This window comes from Morone saxatilis, unplaced genomic scaffold, assembly GCF_004916995.1.
Source record: "Morone saxatilis isolate NCDOM2014 unplaced genomic scaffold, NCSU_SB_2.0 Contig3, whole genome shotgun sequence".
In the NCBI taxonomy this organism is placed as follows: domain Eukaryota; kingdom Metazoa; phylum Chordata; class Actinopteri; family Moronidae; genus Morone; species Morone saxatilis.
The window spans coordinates 6363423-6382974 of NW_023339873.1; the positions used below are offsets into that span (position 1 = coordinate 6363423).

Sequence of the window (19552 nt, forward strand, 5' to 3'; positions counted from 1 at the left end):
ACAGAATTGCATGTTAGCTAATTGTTAATTTAAGCGGCTCGCAGTGGCTAATTATGTCGGCACAGCCAAGCCATTTGCATGATGGACCAGCCACCTGCCTGAAGGCGCTGCCAGGGCAAACTATGTAATTACTGAACAGCAGTGGGGCAATTTTTGACTGTCGCCCCTTTTGTGTCACATGAATTCCTCGTAATGACATATTTCATTAGGGGGGCAAATATCACCCCCTCCTCCCGTTTGGCGAACAAAACATGCGAGTCTCAACAGGTCCTAATATACAGGACCTATTTACATCCACCTCCACCCTGTGTTTTTATGAACCTGTAGTTATGTGGGTCTTTACTGTGAGTTAAATGGAAGAGCCGTGCCTTTTTTTTTCCTCAGCTCGGCTCGTACATGTTTTTGCTCGGGTTTTAAAATGGACCAGGTCTTTTCTTAAAGTGATTGCAGCCTGAACTCATTAAGCTGTCAAATGTCCAGGGCTTTGGGATCTTGATTGCTTATTGTAGCAACATTCAAGGAATTTTTTTTTTGTCTGCAAAGAGTCGTATCCTACTATTCACTCACACTGAAGAATGGACTGACTGGTGGACTATTAGATTCAGGATGATTTCCTCAAGTTGTGTTAAGTTCTATTATTTATTTATTTGAGCAAAACCTAAAATCAAAAAATGTATAATATAATAAATTTTTATTATATTATTTAATTTTAACTATGCTCATGCACCCTTTTATGCTCACTGACTCCAAAAACATATCTAACTGACTATTTTTATTTATATTAAAGGACTTTTAAGCGTTTCCTTACCCAACAATATCACTATAGTACTTTTAAAAATAATAATATTCTCCTAATCAGTGCTGGAAGAAGTATGAACACAATACAAATTGTCCATCAGAAGTAAAAGTCCTGAATACAAGATTTTAGTGGTACAGAAGTATTGGCAACAATATATAGCCTACTTAAATAAGTAAAAGTAGTAATAGTAGTATGGTAATAATTGGATCTCGGCTGGTAAAAGTAGAGCTCTTTTTAACTATATTTCATGTTGGGTAGTTCAGTCTGTAGTAGTAATAAAAAGGTATGGGCATATGTTTTGTCAAATAATATATGTAAAAAGTATGAAAGGAACCAAAATAAATACTCAAGTAAAGTACAAGTTACCATAAATCTGTAGCCTACCAAAGGTCATTACTTGGACTTTTCATTACTGCTATTAATATTTCCTAACATACTTTTAATGTGAAACTTTTCAAGGTCTTATGTCTCTAAAAAAAAAAAGATTAAAATGATATGAGATTTGTATAGAATTAATTGCCCTCGTGTTTATAGCATGCAGGTCAATTTATATTCACTTTAGGTCTTGCCATTTGAAAGGGATAGCCTTGGACCATTCAAAGCTTCATTAAATGGAGAAGTTACTGCTGCGGGCCTATAGAGCGAGCAGCGGCACCCGGGTCGTTTCTGGAGGGCTTGGTGTTAACGGGGTTAGTGATGGCTCGTTGGTTTCTAAAGGACTCCTGCTGGTACTGTACACAGACATGACAACTCAGCTTTAGTCTGGTCTCATTTAATTGGCATGTTTAACGGGAGCACGCACACACAGAGACACACGCACATTCAGGCGCGCACACACACAACACACACACACACACACACACACAAGATTTTTGAATTTCTATCCTTGTAAGGACCTTCCATATTTGTCCCTTATTTGTATTTAATGCAGCCAAACTCTCTAAATTTTTATATAAATCCAAACTAACCTGACACGTAAAGTTTTGCAGAATTTTAAGAGAAATCCTGCAGTGGAAATTCAGAGTCAGAAAGTTTTAAATATGGAAAGAAAAACAAATATTTGGCTTATTTAGATAAACACTTCAGTCCAATCCACTGAGATGACAACAGCTCATGCAAAATCAGAAGGACTCACTAAATATTTAACATTTAGCTACGGGTTATTCTAGAAAACTGTATCCAGGCTATCTGTGCTTAAGTTTGGCTGCTGGTGCTGGAAAATACGATCAAATTTGTAATTTGAATTTATAACAGATGAATAGGGTTGTTTTTTGGAGTGGACACACAAGTTTGCAACCATTCGGGCCATTAGGTGACATGAGGTGGTAGTCTTGCAGTGTTTAATGCATGAAAGCAGTCTTACTTAATTACTTAATGGACCATTGGTGATGCTAGATGGTTGCGGCAAAATATGCTTTTGACTATGCTAACTACCAGATACCAAAAACATTCACACCATTTGTATATGTGAAGTATCATTTACTTTAGAAAAAAGGACAAATGAAATTTGAAATATTGCTGCCATCAATGTGTTATCATATTCTGTTTTCATGCACCAGAGATTTTCTACATTCTGTCTCACAAAGTGGGATTACCAAGTTCTCTGGATCAGATCAGTTCTTTCTTCAATTAATGCAATTTTGAGAAAGTCCTGGATTATTCAGATCACTTAATACGTCATGAATCTTCATGAGACTAGACTCTGGTAAACTGGTGTATAAACATATAGTAGAGTGTCCCGTCTTGTAGTTAAACCTATAATTTGCAAGCTCCTGGTGCCTGGTGCCTGTTATGAAATACATTTAAATACCAGCATTAAGGTCCAGTGTGTAACATTTAGTAGGATCTATTGGCAGAAATGGAATATAATATTAATAGTCATGTCTTTATTAGTGTATGATCACCTAAAAATAAGAATTGTGTTTTTGTTACCTTACAATAATCACCATTTATCTACAGAGTCTGCTACCAAACACTGACTCTACTGTGGGCCATTTGCATTTTTTTCAAAAGCTTTGCAGCCACTGTAGTTTCTCCTGCACACTTGAAATGAAGAGTAAGGCCAGTGGTATACTCTGCAACTTACCGCTAGATGCCAAATAATCTTACACAGTGGACCTTTAAGCGCAACTAAAGCCAATAACCAAGCAGCAACCAAACACGCCAAAAACTGCAGTTCCTAAAATGGCCACGTGAGCCACCTGGTCTCAATAGTTTCCAAAGCAGGAATTTACATAAATGATACATTTATAGTTTTATTTGAAATCCTTCTTTAACATTCAAGTTTTTGTTTTAAAAAATAGGTTGGGATCAAGAAACTGATTTGAGATTGAGACTGAAAACTCCAATCCATAGGCAAACCTGCATGGTTTAAGTCAGAAATTCAGAGGAAAGGCTATCCACTGGGCCAACAATTTCAAACTACACCAGCTCTAGGGTATTTTGTGGTGACTTGTCTCCAACTTGACCTCAGATGCGTATTTTAACAACCAAAGGATGTCTGAACCACACTGGGACGGCACAGACAGAAATGTGCTGAAATGATGACACCCTGACTGCCATTGTTGTGTTATTTTTATCGAAAAACATAAAAAACATTGTTTAGTAATGACTTGTTTTTTATGCACCACAAGTTTATGGCTCTGATACTAGATTAGCAAACATAAGGTGCCACAGGGATTAGTTCTTAGATCACTTATTTTCTAATTTTAGATACACATCCCTGGACTGTTGTACCATCTTTACTCTTTGTTTCTTAATTTTATATCATGCATATCAGACTTTTACAAAGTGTCATTGTAAGCACCAAATTCCCTTTAAAGACAATGGAATAAAAAATACATTTTCCAAATTTCCCTGTGTTGATTATTCATTTATCTACATGAGTCAAAATCCTGTAAAATGTTAAAATATTTTTCTTGACTCATCTTGTACTCAGCATTGCATTTATTCAAAAATGTATTGCATTTATTCAAAACGTCAAAAATGTGATTTGGGGCAACAAGCTATATATTTTAAACCGCACTTGACAGTTAGTGAATAGCTAGCAGAGCAATATCTTAGCAGGAGTGTGTGTTTGGATTTCAGCTGGCAAAAACTTTGCTTAAAATGCCAAAGAATGTGGAGGTGGATAGTCCTCTGAAGCTCCATATCTGTAGACAGCTCCCACCGTAACTTACAACTTTTAAGTGCTCCAATCATATGTTGTAGCTTAACCCTGTCCACATCCTTTGTTTTGCTCAGAATATGTCACAAAACCAAAGCTTAAGACATAAACTTCTGTTTCTGAGTGACTTCAATTCTATGCAGACGATACTCTCCTTAAAAATTCATGGCAACAAATGTATAAATTGTACTGTCTAGCCTTCAAAACTGTTAAAACCAGATAGAACAGCTGGGTAATTTGTTAGCTGAGTGAACAGAAAGGGTTAGGAAACATAGTTGTGTTTCTTTGAAATATAATCTAAATCAGAGTAACGTCCCCAAAAGACAGAGACACTTTTACCATTTCAGGCTTTCAGGTTCAAGAGGGTCAAGAGGTACAGGAGTTAGGAACAGCTAAGTTATAACTAATGTCATGGGGATCTACAATGCTGATTTTTAATGCAGAACATCTACCAGGAATAATAACATTTAATACTTACAACTACAACTGTAAACAACGTGAGTTTTAGATTAACCACCAGCAAGGAGGAGTTTATACTTGATAGTTCATTACGGGCTAAAATTCCCAGCATTTGCTTTAATATTATTTTGGTAATATTATATATTATCTACTTATTTTCTCCAATTTTGATCAACAGGAAAAAGAAGCTCAATAATAACTTAAACAAGTATATTTAATAAATATTGTTTTCAGCTAAAGACAAAATTGTCACAGATGAGCTTTTTCATGATATTTGTTAATGAAATCCTGCACACTGTCAGCTTGTACTAACTTTTTAACATTTCTGCCCTTAGACCTTCATCACATAAAATTAATATAATAGTGTTTCCCTCTATTTCTCTTAGAATTTAGTTCATTCTACATGTTTGTTTATTTATTGTGATTGTAAAGCACAAGTCCTACATAAATAAGTAAGTTAGATAAATCACTTCAATAGGTGTAGCATTTTCAAGATAATTGTGGGTCTGAAGGTACTATATAAAAAGGCACTATATTGAAGTGTGGAGAGTTGCTTTTTTCATTTTTTTTTTACTATTTTCTTTAACATCATTGTGACTAAAGAAACCACTCAATATCCACTCTGAAAGCTGTGGGTTCAACCCCTGCAGCAATCACCCTCTTCCTGAGGTCCTTGAGCAAAACCTTGAAATCTTCCTGTCCGATATCATTTGGTTAAAGGCCTGTCATGTCAAACTGATAAACACATCCCATTTACAAGTTTTCTGGCTTTTGGGGGTGCTAAGCATGAAGTCCATTGTTAAGTGTTGAATTGAGAAATCTTGTGATTTGTGCCGTTTTTCCGCCCCAGCAGTGTTATTAAAATGAAGATAAATTGCAGCCAGTCCCAGAGAAATTTTCTTCAAAAGAAACAAAGCCAAATGAACACCGAAGATGTATAAAATGCACTTTGTTCATCAGAGGGAGGGAGGGAGGGAGGGAGAAAAGACTCCACTCAGCGAGCTCTGAATGCTGCATTTCATGCCTGCAACAATTATGCTGAAAGGTCAAGTATTACAGCATCTTGTGCTCCGCTTTGCATGCAAAGTATTTCAGTTCACAAATGACCCTCGTTTGCGCTCTTTGAACAATGGCTTGAAGAACCAGATAAACGTAGGACAATTAAAGATTTTTGGTGCTAGCTGACAATAACATTTACCAAAGGGGGTGATTGCAGTTGCTGTGTAATTGTCCTATTTGTAATGCACATGAATGCCTACTGCAGTGAAATGTTTAGGAACTTAAGAAAGAGGCACGAGAGTGGCTGTGCTTTAAAAGAACAAAAACTATTATTTTTAAAATCTCTAAATGAAGTTGTTATGAGATTGCATTTAGAAAATAGTTTCCTAGAGTTTCTGATGATTATTAAAATTATCATTATTATATATATCTTTATATAGCCTACATTTTAGTTTGTATTGCCCGTCTTTGTGCTGATTATTTCAGTACCGTGGACAGCACCAAGTCTGCCTCTTACAAAACATACACAAAATAAAACTATAACTGATAACATTTTTAAAACTAAAATAAGCCACTCTGACATTCACTGCTAACAGTTTTTATCTTTCTGTTTTATTTGAGGTTTATGTGAGCTTCCACTGCACTTAACGCAAGCAAATCGCAGCGCAGTGTTGATGCAATACATGATATTCGGAAAAATATTCATTAATAAGAATATATTTAGACTCGCTCACTTCAGTACTATGTTTTTGTCTATTTCTTGTATTATTGTTAATATTGTCCTTTGATATTTCAACAGTTTTCACATTTGATTATGGATATATTCTCTTTCTCAGATCTACCATTAAAATTGTATTCAGTCTTACAAATGTAAGTGTAAGATCTGTGACTCTTGCTTTGGAGGAACCGATTATTGCACACAAGTAACACTGCAGAAATATCCATCTTCAAGTGATTTAATCATTTAAAACCTGCAGTATCCTGAGAAGGTGTCATTTACTTGATGCACTACGGAAACTGACACGTTTATCACAAAACAGTGACAATGCACAATGCATAATTTTCGTTAAAAGAAAAATACACATTTAAGTGGAAGTTGCCACGTGTTAAATAAAAATCTAATTTTAATATTTAAAACAATATAATTTGCTTTGCCGACACTTCTCGAACACACTGTCAAGATTTAAATGAACTCTAGCTTGCTTACTGTCTCATGGAATTTATTGCAACGTCAATTTTAAGACGCACACATATTTGATATCCCCTTAAACTTTAACTTAACTACATGCCCACTCATACAGACAAGACAGCATTTCTGGATGCCACAAAGCTAAACAGGCGAATAAAATTCAACATCCAGTCACTAACTCAAATATGATTACCTTGAGATTAGGGACTAATTGCTTGGGGTTCATGGAGACCAGCCCACCATAAAGCCAGGAGGACTTGGGGAGTTGCACTGTGGGTTTCTACAAAAGAGAGCGATGAGAGCACACACGCTTCCAACAAGTCATTCTCAACAGCTACAAGCTGCACACAAAGACCACACACCGCGCCAAAGACATGTTAATGTAATCCCAAAGTTCTCACTTTTCTCCCGAACAAAACCAGCTCTGCAAAATAGCTAATAGAAGATAGTTTCTGATGCTGGTAAGATTTCACTTAAAAGTCCACCAAAAGGGCTTTTTTGGGGGGCTGCTGGTGGCCTAAAACTGCTGCAGGGCTGCTGCTGGTTAAAATGATACAGATTAGAGAGGAGGTGAATAAAGACGTTTAGTGGGGGAAAAAAACTCACTTTCTCAAACCAAACAACAAACTTTAAAAAAAAAAAGTTACATGTCAAAAGATTAAAAGTGAGTGTGGCGTGAAATTATTATCTCCAGGAAAATCACTCTAAACGTGTTTATAGTGGTGCACTACACTTCAGTATGTGAGCCTATAGGTGCATAGTCCGAGTCAAAGCCCCCAAAACCTCTAAAGGTTTATAGAAAAGATTAACACGTTTTAAAGGTTGGTAAATGCAGCAGATGAAATATAATTTTACAATATAATATATTATAGTTATGGCTGGAAAATGCAGCCTGGATAATGTCAAATGAGAGCAATAGACGGGACAATGAACAGCAGTCAGGTGCACTCTGGGCCTGCAGGGCTACTGCAGCTGCATGTGACCGATCACCGACGGCACGTTTGGACAACACACCTTATTGCCTTATTTTATTTCATTTGTGGCTTCACTGATCGCCTGTGTATCTCTGCAACCTATCTGTAAGAATACCATGTTACAAATATATACAAACAGCTGAATAATTAGACGACGTGTCGAGCCGATTAAGGTCTGTTTGCAGTCTCATTAAAAAAAAAACAAGGGGTCTTGGAGATATTTGAAATAAAGCTTCATCGTCTTAAAAAAAAAAAAAACCTTTTACAAAATTGGCCCATGTGCAGAAATGATCATTTATCTCAAAAACAACGGATAACAGGAGCATTTGCGCGTCAACTCTTCATTCAACGAAGCTATGTAGCGTTTTTTTAGGGGAAGTCACGACATTTAGGCCTTCAGCTAAATCTCTTAAAATAAAATAAAAAGGCTTCTTTTTTTAAATTATTATCATCAAATGATTTCAGCGCCATATAAAATCAGACGAGCTGTATTGTATCTCATCCAGACCCCAAAACTATTTGAAATTACAGCTGTAGGACGACACAGAAATTCAAAACAACTTATTTAAGCCATAAACGAAAATCACCTGTCGTTACCTCCGTCGCTTGGCAACCACACTGTTTACAGTTAATACTTATAGCGCTATTAGATGGCGGGAGAATAGTCCCTAATGATTATTATAGCTTATATATACAGAGCCTCCACCTAAAGAGAAATAAATTACTGGTTGTGTGCGTTCGTTATTGCGGCCGGTTAAAAAAAAAAAAAAGAAAAAACTAAATTGCGTAAAATACAGCCTAATGTTTTTTTTTTTAAATGTTTGTGGAGACTTGGCGCTGGTTTGTTATTGACACCGGACCCAAACAGCCTTTCGTCGTTTCCTTTCAATTCCATGATTGATTATTGATAAACCAGCTGATAGGCCCCGCGGCGACAGTTATTTGAGAAGAATACCGCGCTGTTTGGTCAGGGATTTCCATCGATAAGCTGTTCTTTGCGCAGCGTTTGTGTTTGATGTTGGTGAGCTGACACACCTCACCTTTCTGACTCACACAGTCAGCATATAGAAAACACACACCGAGCGCTTCAAACACATACACACACACACACACACAGAAAGAGAAAAGAAAAAACTGCACATAAAGGCTCCGTTTACTCTGCAGGGGCATGCTTGTGTGAGCTGCAGCCTTTGACGATAAGCCTGAGCGGTGTGTGATTTGTCACAGAATAAAACATTAAAAAATAAAAGAGGCCCTAGTGTTTAATCGTCATGTCAGAATAAGAGCCTGAGTGTTGATAAAGTATTTAATCTGGTCCGTTTGCCAAAACGGAACCGATTAGCCAACATGGAGACCTGGTTCTTCTAAAAGAAATTGTCATCGTAGAAACAAAATTGAGCACATTTTCTCACAATAATCCCAGGAATCAATAAAGACTTCGCCTCCTTAAAAGAGAAAGAAATAGCTATAATAGAAGACGAGCAAATAATAATAATAATAATAATAATGATAATAATAGGCTACTGCACTGGTTTCATTTTTGCTCTACTATTTTTTGTCGCAAAGGAATATTTTTCGGCATTTAACACCGCATATGTTGACATATTTCACAAAAAAAAGCTTAACTGTCTTGTTTCCATAATTTATTAATAGGACTGTTTTGTAGTAAGTCAAATATCTATATAAGTTACAAAGAAATAAAACGTACAAATACCAATGAAACGACAACAAACCGGCAATAGGGTCAAAAACTTTGTACAACAGATAGCTAAAATTCAAACCTTTTACAGAAATATACAAGCTAGATCTACGGCTTACATTAAATTCTATTATAAATCAGTCATGTGTGTCTGTGTGTTTGTGGGGGGTGGGGGGGATTTAAGCACCCATATACAGCAGTTTTAGTGTATATGCCTCCCTGTTCAGGTTTACCTTTTTCCCAACTAATGCGGCCTATAATGACTGCTGATTCTTCTTTTGTCTCAATATAATTTACATAAATAAATCCCAAGATTTTCACATCCGCAGTTTTCTGGTCAAAACAGTTTTTTTTTTAGTGTTTTTTTTCCTCCTTCACTTCCTTCCAAAAAGGTGAAAATTCAAAGAAGAGCTGCACTGCGCCGATTTCTCTCGGCTCTGGTTCAAATACGCACATTTACAGTGAAACTTGTCGAGTCTTGAAAGAAAAAAGTCTTTTTTCTTTCTCTCTCTCGCTCTCTCTTTAAATAGAAGAATTGGTTTTAAATCATAGCCGGCGCCTCTTGTCACCACGTCCTGCCGTATAACAGGGCTGAACACTGCAGGGCCGAGCCGTACTCTGCGCCGGGGGAATTGAGGTGGGAGAGGCCGGCCACTTGGCTCTGCAGCGACGGCGGACTGGAGGAGTGCGGCGCCAAATCTGGAGAGTGACCTGTGCTTCCCACCTGCTGGCTCTGATGCTGCCCGAGACCGGACGTGTTGTTGGACATGATCATGACATTGCCCCCTTGCTGGTGGTGGGTCTGTGCGGAGGATGTGGGCGTGTGGCCGCTGCCTTGGCACGGCTTCCCGTCCTTCACCAGCACCGGCACGGCCACCCTCCGCGGGGACTGCTGCTGCTGCTGCTGGCAAGAGCCGCTGTCCTGCTGCATCTGCTGCTGGGACACTTTGTCTTTCGCCTGCCTCTTCATCTTGTACCGGTGGTTCTGAAACCAGATTTTCACCTGGGTCGGGGTGAGGTGGATCATACTTGCCAGGTGCTCCCTCTCCGGCGCCGACAGGTATTTCTGCTGCTTGAAGCGTCGCTCCAGCTCGTAGACCTGCGCCTGGGAGAACAAGACTCGCCTCTTTCTCCTCGGGGTGCTGGACAGAGACCCCATGCCTTTACCCACGTCTGCCAGGGAGCTGAGGCTGCCCATGCTGCCCATGTTCATGCCCGACGAGGAACCCATGAAGCGAGAAACTGAGGAAAAAAACACACAATTAATACAATGAAATTACTACACAATGCAAAAATAAGTCTGTATTTATGTGAAAAACCTTTGATTCCGACAATTAATAGATTTTTTTATGGATAAAACTATGTGTTATGATGATTAGCATTAATATAATTCCAACCCTGCTAATTATTTTCATGGATGTCACAAAAAGTGCCACTCAACATGGTCTGCATTTTGACAAGCAGCTGAGTAAAACTAGCCTTAAACTGCTTCCCAAAGAGGCAGGTGCCCCTATCCACAAAAACAAACTCTAATGCGTGTCAAAGTCCAGATTCACACACTAAACAGTCAAATCTATCAACTAAACCTCTGCAGCAATAGCTCCCGACTGACAGCATTTTATTATTGGACTAATGTGATAAACTATCCAAAGCTTAGTGGAGAATTTTCGGCATGAATGCTCCTTATGGGGAGACTTGATTTAGCTTCATCTTTGCCCTCCCTGGTAATAAAATTAAAACCTAGCGGGTGAAATCTACTCTGGAGGGGTTTGGAGAGTGCACACTTTGACGCACAAACAGAAAACAGGTGACAGAAACAATATAGCGAGCAGTGAAATTAAAACACAAACACGAAGCATGCAACGCAGGGCTGCATTTCAGCTGCGTACACCGTGCGATAACTCAAAGGCTGGAGTCAAAGTACAGGTGCAGGCTACTCACTGGTGGAGAAGCGCGGGTCTGGGTTGGCTCCGTACCAGCCGGTGGCCGTGGTGCTGCCCCTCATGCCGTCCTGGTAGGACGGCAGGTCGCCCATGTTTCCCAGGTTGCCGTTACAGTAGCCCCCCATCGCCGTGTGTGACAGCTGAGAAACACCTGCCGCAGTCATGTGGTAAGCCGCAGACACAGTCCCATTATGGCCCATGTGGTGCTGCTGCATCGCCGCCTGAGAGACCTGCGGCTGCCGGTAAGAAGTGAGAGGTGCCCCCAAGTTGTTATTCTCCATACTTACTTTCTTATAGCTCTCCTCAAGGGGACTCAAGATATCGGAAACAGAAAAAGGAGTCGTATGCTTAGGGCTCATCGACATTGTTCTGTGGCTGGAGAGGGAGAAATTAGAAGGCAAGGCAATCTCTCCTTCTCTCTCTTTTTTTTTTTTTGGCCAAAGCCCCTCTGGTTCCTGTTGTCTCAACGTCGATCCTGGTAGATGAACACGTAGGAGAGCGCCTCAAGTCCGCCTTAATTGGATTGAGTGGGAGCTCGGTGCTGGCTTTGGTTTGTTTTAGCTGGGTGCCAGGTTTAAGGCTACCATCAGAGGCGGGGCATCAGCAACAATACCAAACAGCTCTAGCCTCCTTTCGCCGAGCGTAATTTCACTTACAAGACATGTGCTCCCCTCCCACTAACAATAACATAAGCGCTGTAGCCTACATGATCATAAATGTTCATCCCGGAGGCTGCAGGCGGTGTCCGGACTCGCTGCAGCTGCTGTATTCGGAGTTTGTGACTTGTTGCTGTCGCTGATAAACACACGGCTGCACCTTCAGACTGCACTGACCACAATACACTTTATTAACTGTAGTGATGTTTACGAGGGCCTCTTGATGAAAGGAGGCCTATATGGACTTGAGAGTTGGAGAACCACTCCTCGGTTGAACTACTGACTTTTAATGGTCATAAGAGGCCTCCAGTGATTGCAGGATTGTTTGTGTTATGCCTTATCGTACTCAGACATGCAAAAGTGCACTTGCGGGGAGGGAAATTGACTGATACTGATAAGTAAATAAATACACATCCGCGTGTTAAGTGGCTGCGTAAATGATTAACCCCCCTCGTTCTTTTTTTCTTTTGATATCATTGGACGCAAGCAGCGTGTTACCTAAATCCAGATGCACACACTCGTCTAAGAGACCCGCTGGAAGAAAAGAAAAAACCAAACAAACAAACAAAAAAAAACAAAAAAACACAACAAAATAGAGTCTGGAGTAGGAGAGGCTCTCATGTGAAGTTAACGGCGTTCAAGTACTCTCCTGCAGCACAACGCCAGGTAGCCCTCAGTAGCATCTTGCCTTAATGCTCAAGGAGCCATAGCAGTTTAACTCAATCATATCTCATTTCTAAAAAAAATTACACAGGAGCTTAAGGAAGGATTTTGGCTCTATCCAACCAGCGCTGAACTCAAGAATAGTTCTCTGTGCCTTGTCTACTTTTACGCACAACTTTTAGGTCACTTTTTCTACACTTTTCACCCCAAAATAGGACTTCAAACTAGTTTTAAACCAAAAAATTGGCAACTCACACTAATAATATTGTATTTGTGTATTTTTAATAGCATTATTGGTATTATTATTTTTAATAATATTACATTTATTTTGGAATTTGCTATTACCAACAGTACATTTTAAAGGTGTTATTTTAGTGAACAGCAATAGAATATTATTTAACACATCTGACAATATTTTAATACAAAGCTATAGCCATTAGTACAAGTCATTATTCGGCTACCAATTTACCTTCCTGCTTTTTTAGATCCAAAATTACTAACATACGACATTAGAAAATAAGCAGTGAAGAATTCAAATCGATACAATAACTTCTAACTTACACAATCTGTGGATGTCAGGATCATGCCGGAGCTGAAACTATGGCTACTGCAACAAAAAAATAATAATCATAAATCAAATGTTATGAATACATTTCGGTTTTGTAAAGGTCTTGCCGGGAGGTCTAACGTCAGTCTTGCAGCAGCAGCTCCGAACAGAAGAAGTCTGAGCCTGCAGCCTGAGCCGATATTTCCTTATACAGGAATTAAAGAAACACAGCGTCTTCTGGTGGCAGACACAATAATTTGTAACATTGTGATCAGTTTTTATTCCACAGTGACTCTAAAACGTGTGTTTCTTGTTTCATTTCTAAAATAAAAGTGGAGATATTTTTTAACTAGTTGTATTTTCTCTCTCTCTCTCTCAAATAAATGATGATGCACCCTCAGCAACAAGCTGTCGTGAAGCCAGGCTCAGCAGCAGCAGCAGCAGCAGCAGTGTGAGGGTGTGTGGAGTAAAGTCCTATTACTGCAGTGACATGCAGATCACTGACAGTTTGTCACGGGGATCATCAGACACAGTTCTGTATTTTACAGGCTTCTGGCTATATATTTCACGGCTGCTATAAGCGAGATAATCTGCGCCCTATGTGCAGAGCTGTATGGAGGCACCGGTCCAATTTAAAGAGCCCTGCACACCATACACATCACAACAATCCATATCCGCCTATTGCCTCACAATTATCTTTAATGAAGCAATATTATCATATAGTCCAAGCCTAAATATTACAGTTAAAATAAATTGTTTGGATGATAGCAGAGGTGCGGTATGCATAATTCGCAGGCCATATAATCGCAGGCAATTAAAATTACAGCATGTTTCTGCATCCAAGGTAAATCTTGCTTATGCCTTCCTTAATTACGGAATTTCGCAAGACATTCTTAATCATCTAAATCAGTACCTTTTTACTGTTCTGGCACACGGCTATTATGGCCAATTAGCGGCAATTAGTCCAAATGTTCCGACTAATTCCTCAGAATAATGAGGACACTTTGAAGTGGCGGGTATGAGGCTACCGAGACTTTGTTATCGAGGCTTCAGGTTGTTGTTTATGAACTGATTGGTGCATGATATAATCCAGAGAGCAACTTCAGACGGGGGAAATAAGTGTGTGCAATGAAAACTAAAAAGAAACTTATTAGTTATAGCTATTTATAAAAAAAAATCAACAATAGTTCCCTATAAAGATACACAATATTTATGATCGCATATGAATAGCAAGAGCTTAAAAAATATCATTAAATGCACCTCAAAATGAATAAATATTAAACTAATCTATCCATCAAGTGCAAAAAATGTCACCCAATATCCGCTAATGATCCACAAATTGATCTCCAAGGTTACATTAAAAAAAGATGAAAGCATCCGCACACTTTATCTCCGCTGCGCATTTTCTGCGGATGAATAACAAACTGTAGATCTATTGATGTTACATTTGGGCTATTTTGCATTCAAAACCCACACTGGGGTCCACTTTATTATAAACAGTTATGTTAAATGGCATCAATATCGCCTGCGTCCTGCAAGTCTACAGCCAAAAAAAACCGCTATTAAATCTAATTTTAGCTAAGGATTATAATTGCCTCATCTTGCTCTGACTGTACTGGCTCCCTTAAGGACTTATTTCTTCCTCAAAACTTTTTTTTTTAAGACTTTTTCCTGTTTCCTCCAACTCTATCAACTCTTGTTCTACCAGGAAATGAGCTGCAGCAAAGAAAAAAATACAGACTCTGAGAAGGATGTGACAAAATAAAGAAGAAAAGCTTCATCATCACACATGAGCCCTTAACTGATGATGACCTAATTAATAATAAATAATAAACCCTCATTATTCAACCAATGCAGTCACATTTTGAAAAGAGGTGGAGATGTTAAAGGTTCATGGTGCAGATATTTCCAGCTGTACTTCATAAATAAAAGGCAAAAGAACAGGACTCATTAGAGGACAAGTGACTTTGCAACACAATCCTTGAGCAAATACTCACGCATGACGTCACACCGGGCAGCCACACGTCACTACGGGCGGCCATCTTTCTGCACCCAATCAGCAGCCCTGAGAGGTTTTTTCTCCCAGTGAAACACGACCCCTGGTGGCTCACTTGCACTTTTCCTCCTAAAGAACTTAAACAAACAGTTTGGTCACATTTACTGCAACATGTGAGGAATTATACAGAGTGTTAGTGCGCCATCTAGTGGAGAGTTGGATCACAAACACTAAAACACTCAATCACAAGTATTTTTCTGAAGATGGTGAAGATGTCAGCATGTCACCACAATTAACACCGTACATAGCTTTCAGTAAGTGCACACTTTACACTTACTGCCATACTATACTCACTCATACTGTACACATATTCTATAGCACCTGTTTACCAACATCTCAGTGTATATATAGTTATTATTTACTGTTTGTAAGCTGTGTATCCATCATAGTATATATATTTATATATATATCTGTCTACAAACCGGTTACATTACAGTTTATACACTTTACTATTGCTCACCTGGCTACCACAGTATTATATTTTTTATTATATTAAAACTATTATTTATTTATTATTTTTAATTATTAATAAACACATATACTTTTATACATAAGAGCTCTGTTGGAGGAAGCCAGAGTTGCCAACATTTCTTCACTGTAACTGTTGTGCAGAAGACAAGAGAACTTAAACTTGAAATACAGCAGCCTATTTCTGAAAGTTATAAGCGAAAGGACAATTACCAACTATTATTTAAACAAAACACATTTTGTGTCCAGTATGTAAAATGTTAAATAAACACAAATGCCAAATACAAAAATTCACTTTAAAATATTTGTTATATGTTTTGGTGGTATATATTATTATATATAGCATATTAGCTGCACTATTAGTCTGAGCTTTGAAAACAAAAAAAAGTTTTTCACTTTTTAAAGTTTATCACAAGAGATGTAAAGATTTTCCTTTACTAGCATCATTTTGGTATGTACAAAAATGTGTTTCCTATAATGTTACACAGCCTGTGTTGAAAACTTTTATATATATATTCATAGATTTAACGAGATGATTGAACATTTTTTGTGGAAAAACAGTGTGAGACACAAATTACCATTCAAAGCAGAGTATTTTTATATGTATTAAAACATGTCTTTTAATGAATTTATTAGTCTGAGATGTTTCAAGAACTATGTCTGCAGTGTGTAAAACATGATCAGCTTCCCTAATAAGCTTCTTATAACACAATCCTCAACTATCACTTACTGCAGTGGTTCCAACCTGGGGCCCCTGAAGGGATCACATGATAAATCTGAGGAGTCGAGATAAATGAATGAATAAGATAGAATAACCAACAAATGTTAATAAATGGCTCATTGTATGAACGGATTCACTTGATAACAGAATTTTTCAATGCCCCGGACATCACTAACATAATTGCATTTTAGAAAATCAATTAAGAGAACTACCATAAAACAGAAACACATCAGTAATCTTATGGGACTTTTTACATTTTTGTTCCATTTAATATATTATATTAAGGAGTTGCATAAAAATGCTGTAAACCAAACACAACTTGCTTACCAGGTTAGGAAGCTATCGAAAACCTTTAGAAAGGTTTTGCTCATCCAGCTTCAGATCAGAATTAGCTCTGATATAGCACCATAGTGGTCAGAGTCTGTAAAGTCCTCCATGTCCTCTCTTCACCTGCAGTGAATTCAGGCCGGCATCACATCACTCAGAGCTCCAGGAGAGGCAGTAAGTCAAACTTAAGTCTCACTTCAAGCTCACTCATTTAGGCTTATACAAGCTAATGAAATTCTAATTTGTGTGGTACATCATATAACAAACAAACCTAAAAGCTGCAGCAGTTCTTCAAATAATGCAAATGTATAATAAACATATTAAAATTAAACATGTCTTTATCCTGTTGAAACTTCTTTTCTTGAAGTTGCATATAAAAATTTAACTAAATTTAAAGTTTGTAAAAGAGCCTTAAATTAAGCAGTGATGCAGAATATCACTAGAGGATAAATGGTAAGTTTTTCAATATGTAAACTATTATATTTTGTTAACTTTGTTGCCTATACTGCACGTTTTTACACAGTGATAGTGTTTGTAAATGGACGAAGACAACCCACAACAAACTCTGTCCAATAAAAAGTTAAATATTTGAGAAAATGTTACTGTTTGCAGCTAAAAGCTCGCCAATAAAGGACATTTTAAAAACAGCATCAGTCTCTAACTTTAAGACCTAATATGCATTAAATGTTATTTGCAACAACTTAACAAAACTCCTCCTGTGGCCTTGTTTATGTGGACCTTATAACTTTCCTGAAAGGGGCCCCTGGGGACCGACCAGTGAGTAAAACTATAGGATGGGCAGGCTAATACATGCCCATCCTTTTCAGACAATTCCTCTGACCAACTTAAAAAACCAATGGCAACCTCTAAAAGCCTGTCTTTGTCACCCTTAAACCCCAAGATGCTCTAAAACACCATTGTGCAGTTAAACCTCATAAATTTGTCGCAGGGACTGATTAAACATCACGGGAATTGAAACACTAAAGATTTTGTCTTGGTCCCATTTGGATGAGGGACAATGGTCCATTCACGGGGAGACACGCAGACAAAAAGAGTGTTTAAGGGGAGATGCAGCGAGCTGAGGGGTTCGGCCAGTCCCCTCCATATGTGATACAAGGTGGCCCCAGCGAGGGGGACAAAGGACCAGGTGACAGGGACGATGGGCTGCAGGGTCACAGGACGAGCAAACAACATTATAGGGGGCGTGAAAAGCAGAAGACCCCCCTTGTCACTGATGAAATACTGACATGATTTTAAACACTGAGGCATATTTTTCAGGATATTTAAATAAGAGTAGAAATCACTAAAGTATGTTTTACGTTTGAGAACACGATAATGAAGACTTCTCTCTAAATCCAGGCTCACAGGGAGTCTTTTCACTGTTGAGGATAGTTTGTTGCAGCAGCCTGAGTGCACAAAATGACTTAATAACACTGTAAAATCTGCTGTGTCTTGTAATAAACAGCCAAATAAAAATCAATAAAAACTATTTTTTTCTTGCATATTTCTGCCTGTAAAAAGCATTTTGCTCCTTAACGGCACCTGTTAAATTTTCCACTAACACATTTAGGATTAGTGCCTTTAATTGAGCCTGTTGCACCCTCAGAAATCATATTCTCTTCAAACCTACAATACACAAACCAAGATCTCCACATAAAACCTGACTTTAATTTATCCCACTTGCTTCAGAATAACAAAAGTTAATTGTATAAAAGTGAAAAGCAGCCCATGGGCCCAGACGACAACAGGGTGCTATAGTGAGAGAGGCTGTAATGTTTACTGGGTATTCTTATGCTTAACCAAATCCAGTCCTTTAAGGAGTGATGTTTGCTCAGCTTCTGGGTGCATAATTAGTTTTTTAACATTATAAAAGCTCCAGGCCACAGTGATGACCTGCTACATATTTTAGATTTGACAAATTGAATATATTTTACACTACATATTATTGTTTTAAAACCGTTAAACAAACGGAAGAGGTTAAAACCTCTTTTCAAAGAAACAAGAGAAACTTAAAAAAATATTTGTTTGTGTGTCTGTTTGTTTTGTTTTGAGAAATGGATGCAGATGATACTCATTTTCAGGGGCTAAACTTGAAAAAGAAAGCACATTACACAGTCACATGTATCATTCAAAATATGAGAAACTTTTTATTAATAATTTTGTTCACAATAAGAAACAGTTTAAACAGTTAAAACCTTTAAAGAAAGTCTCCTTAAAGACAACCAATAACATTTTTTTCCTTCAAACATTCAGGCTAATAGTGGCTTTGCTATACATCTTCTTCTACCTCCTCCTACTGAACCTTATTTGTCTTCAACAAAAGTTATTCATACAAATATTATGTTTAAACTGTTTTACATACAAATACAAATACATTATCTCACCGAATAATTAAAAATCTACAGGCTACACCAGTAAGCCCATGTATGAGAAAATATTATCAGCAGTTTAAAAAAATAGTCACAGACACACGCAAAAATATGAAAATAAAATGTGCAAAATATCCTTCGTTCTATAATGAAAATCTAAATGTTTAAGTTGCTCGAAAAATTTGCAGGACATTCAGAAAACATTTGATGCAATTCTAAATGAGTTTGTGCATTGAAATGAGGCCTTCATTTGAAAGAATTAAAGTGGACCGAGTCGCTCCAAAAGTCTCTCCAGGCGAATCTGGAGGCCGCTGCGGTGGGAAAGTGCTGCTGGTACCTCGGAGGAAGAGCAACGGGGGACGGGTGCTGAAGAGACGGGTAGGCTAAGGGGAAGGGTACCGCTGCAGAAGGAGGTAAACAGCCACCTTTCTCCGTCTCAAGTAAGCAGGCGTGAAAAGGTTTCCCATCCCGGACCAGGATCGGAACAACGACCCGGCGAAGCAACGGAGGCTGCGGT

The 19552-nt window shown here is 38.2% G+C and overlaps 1 protein-coding gene across 1 annotated transcript; it reads right to left on the reverse strand.

Moving 5' to 3' along the window:
• Nucleotides 1-9819: 9819 nt before the first annotated feature.
• On the reverse strand, nt 9820-11597 carry nkx2.1 (NK2 homeobox 1). Its single transcript, XM_035674322.1, has 2 exons — nt 11227-11597; nt 9820-10527 (listed from the first exon to the last, which is right to left on the reverse strand). The coding sequence occupies exons 1-2, from the start codon at nt 11591-11593 to the stop codon at nt 9851-9853; spliced, it is 1044 nt and encodes a 347-aa protein (XP_035530215.1). The 5' UTR covers nt 11594-11597; the 3' UTR covers nt 9820-9850.
• Nucleotides 11598-19552: the final 7955 nt, after the last annotated feature.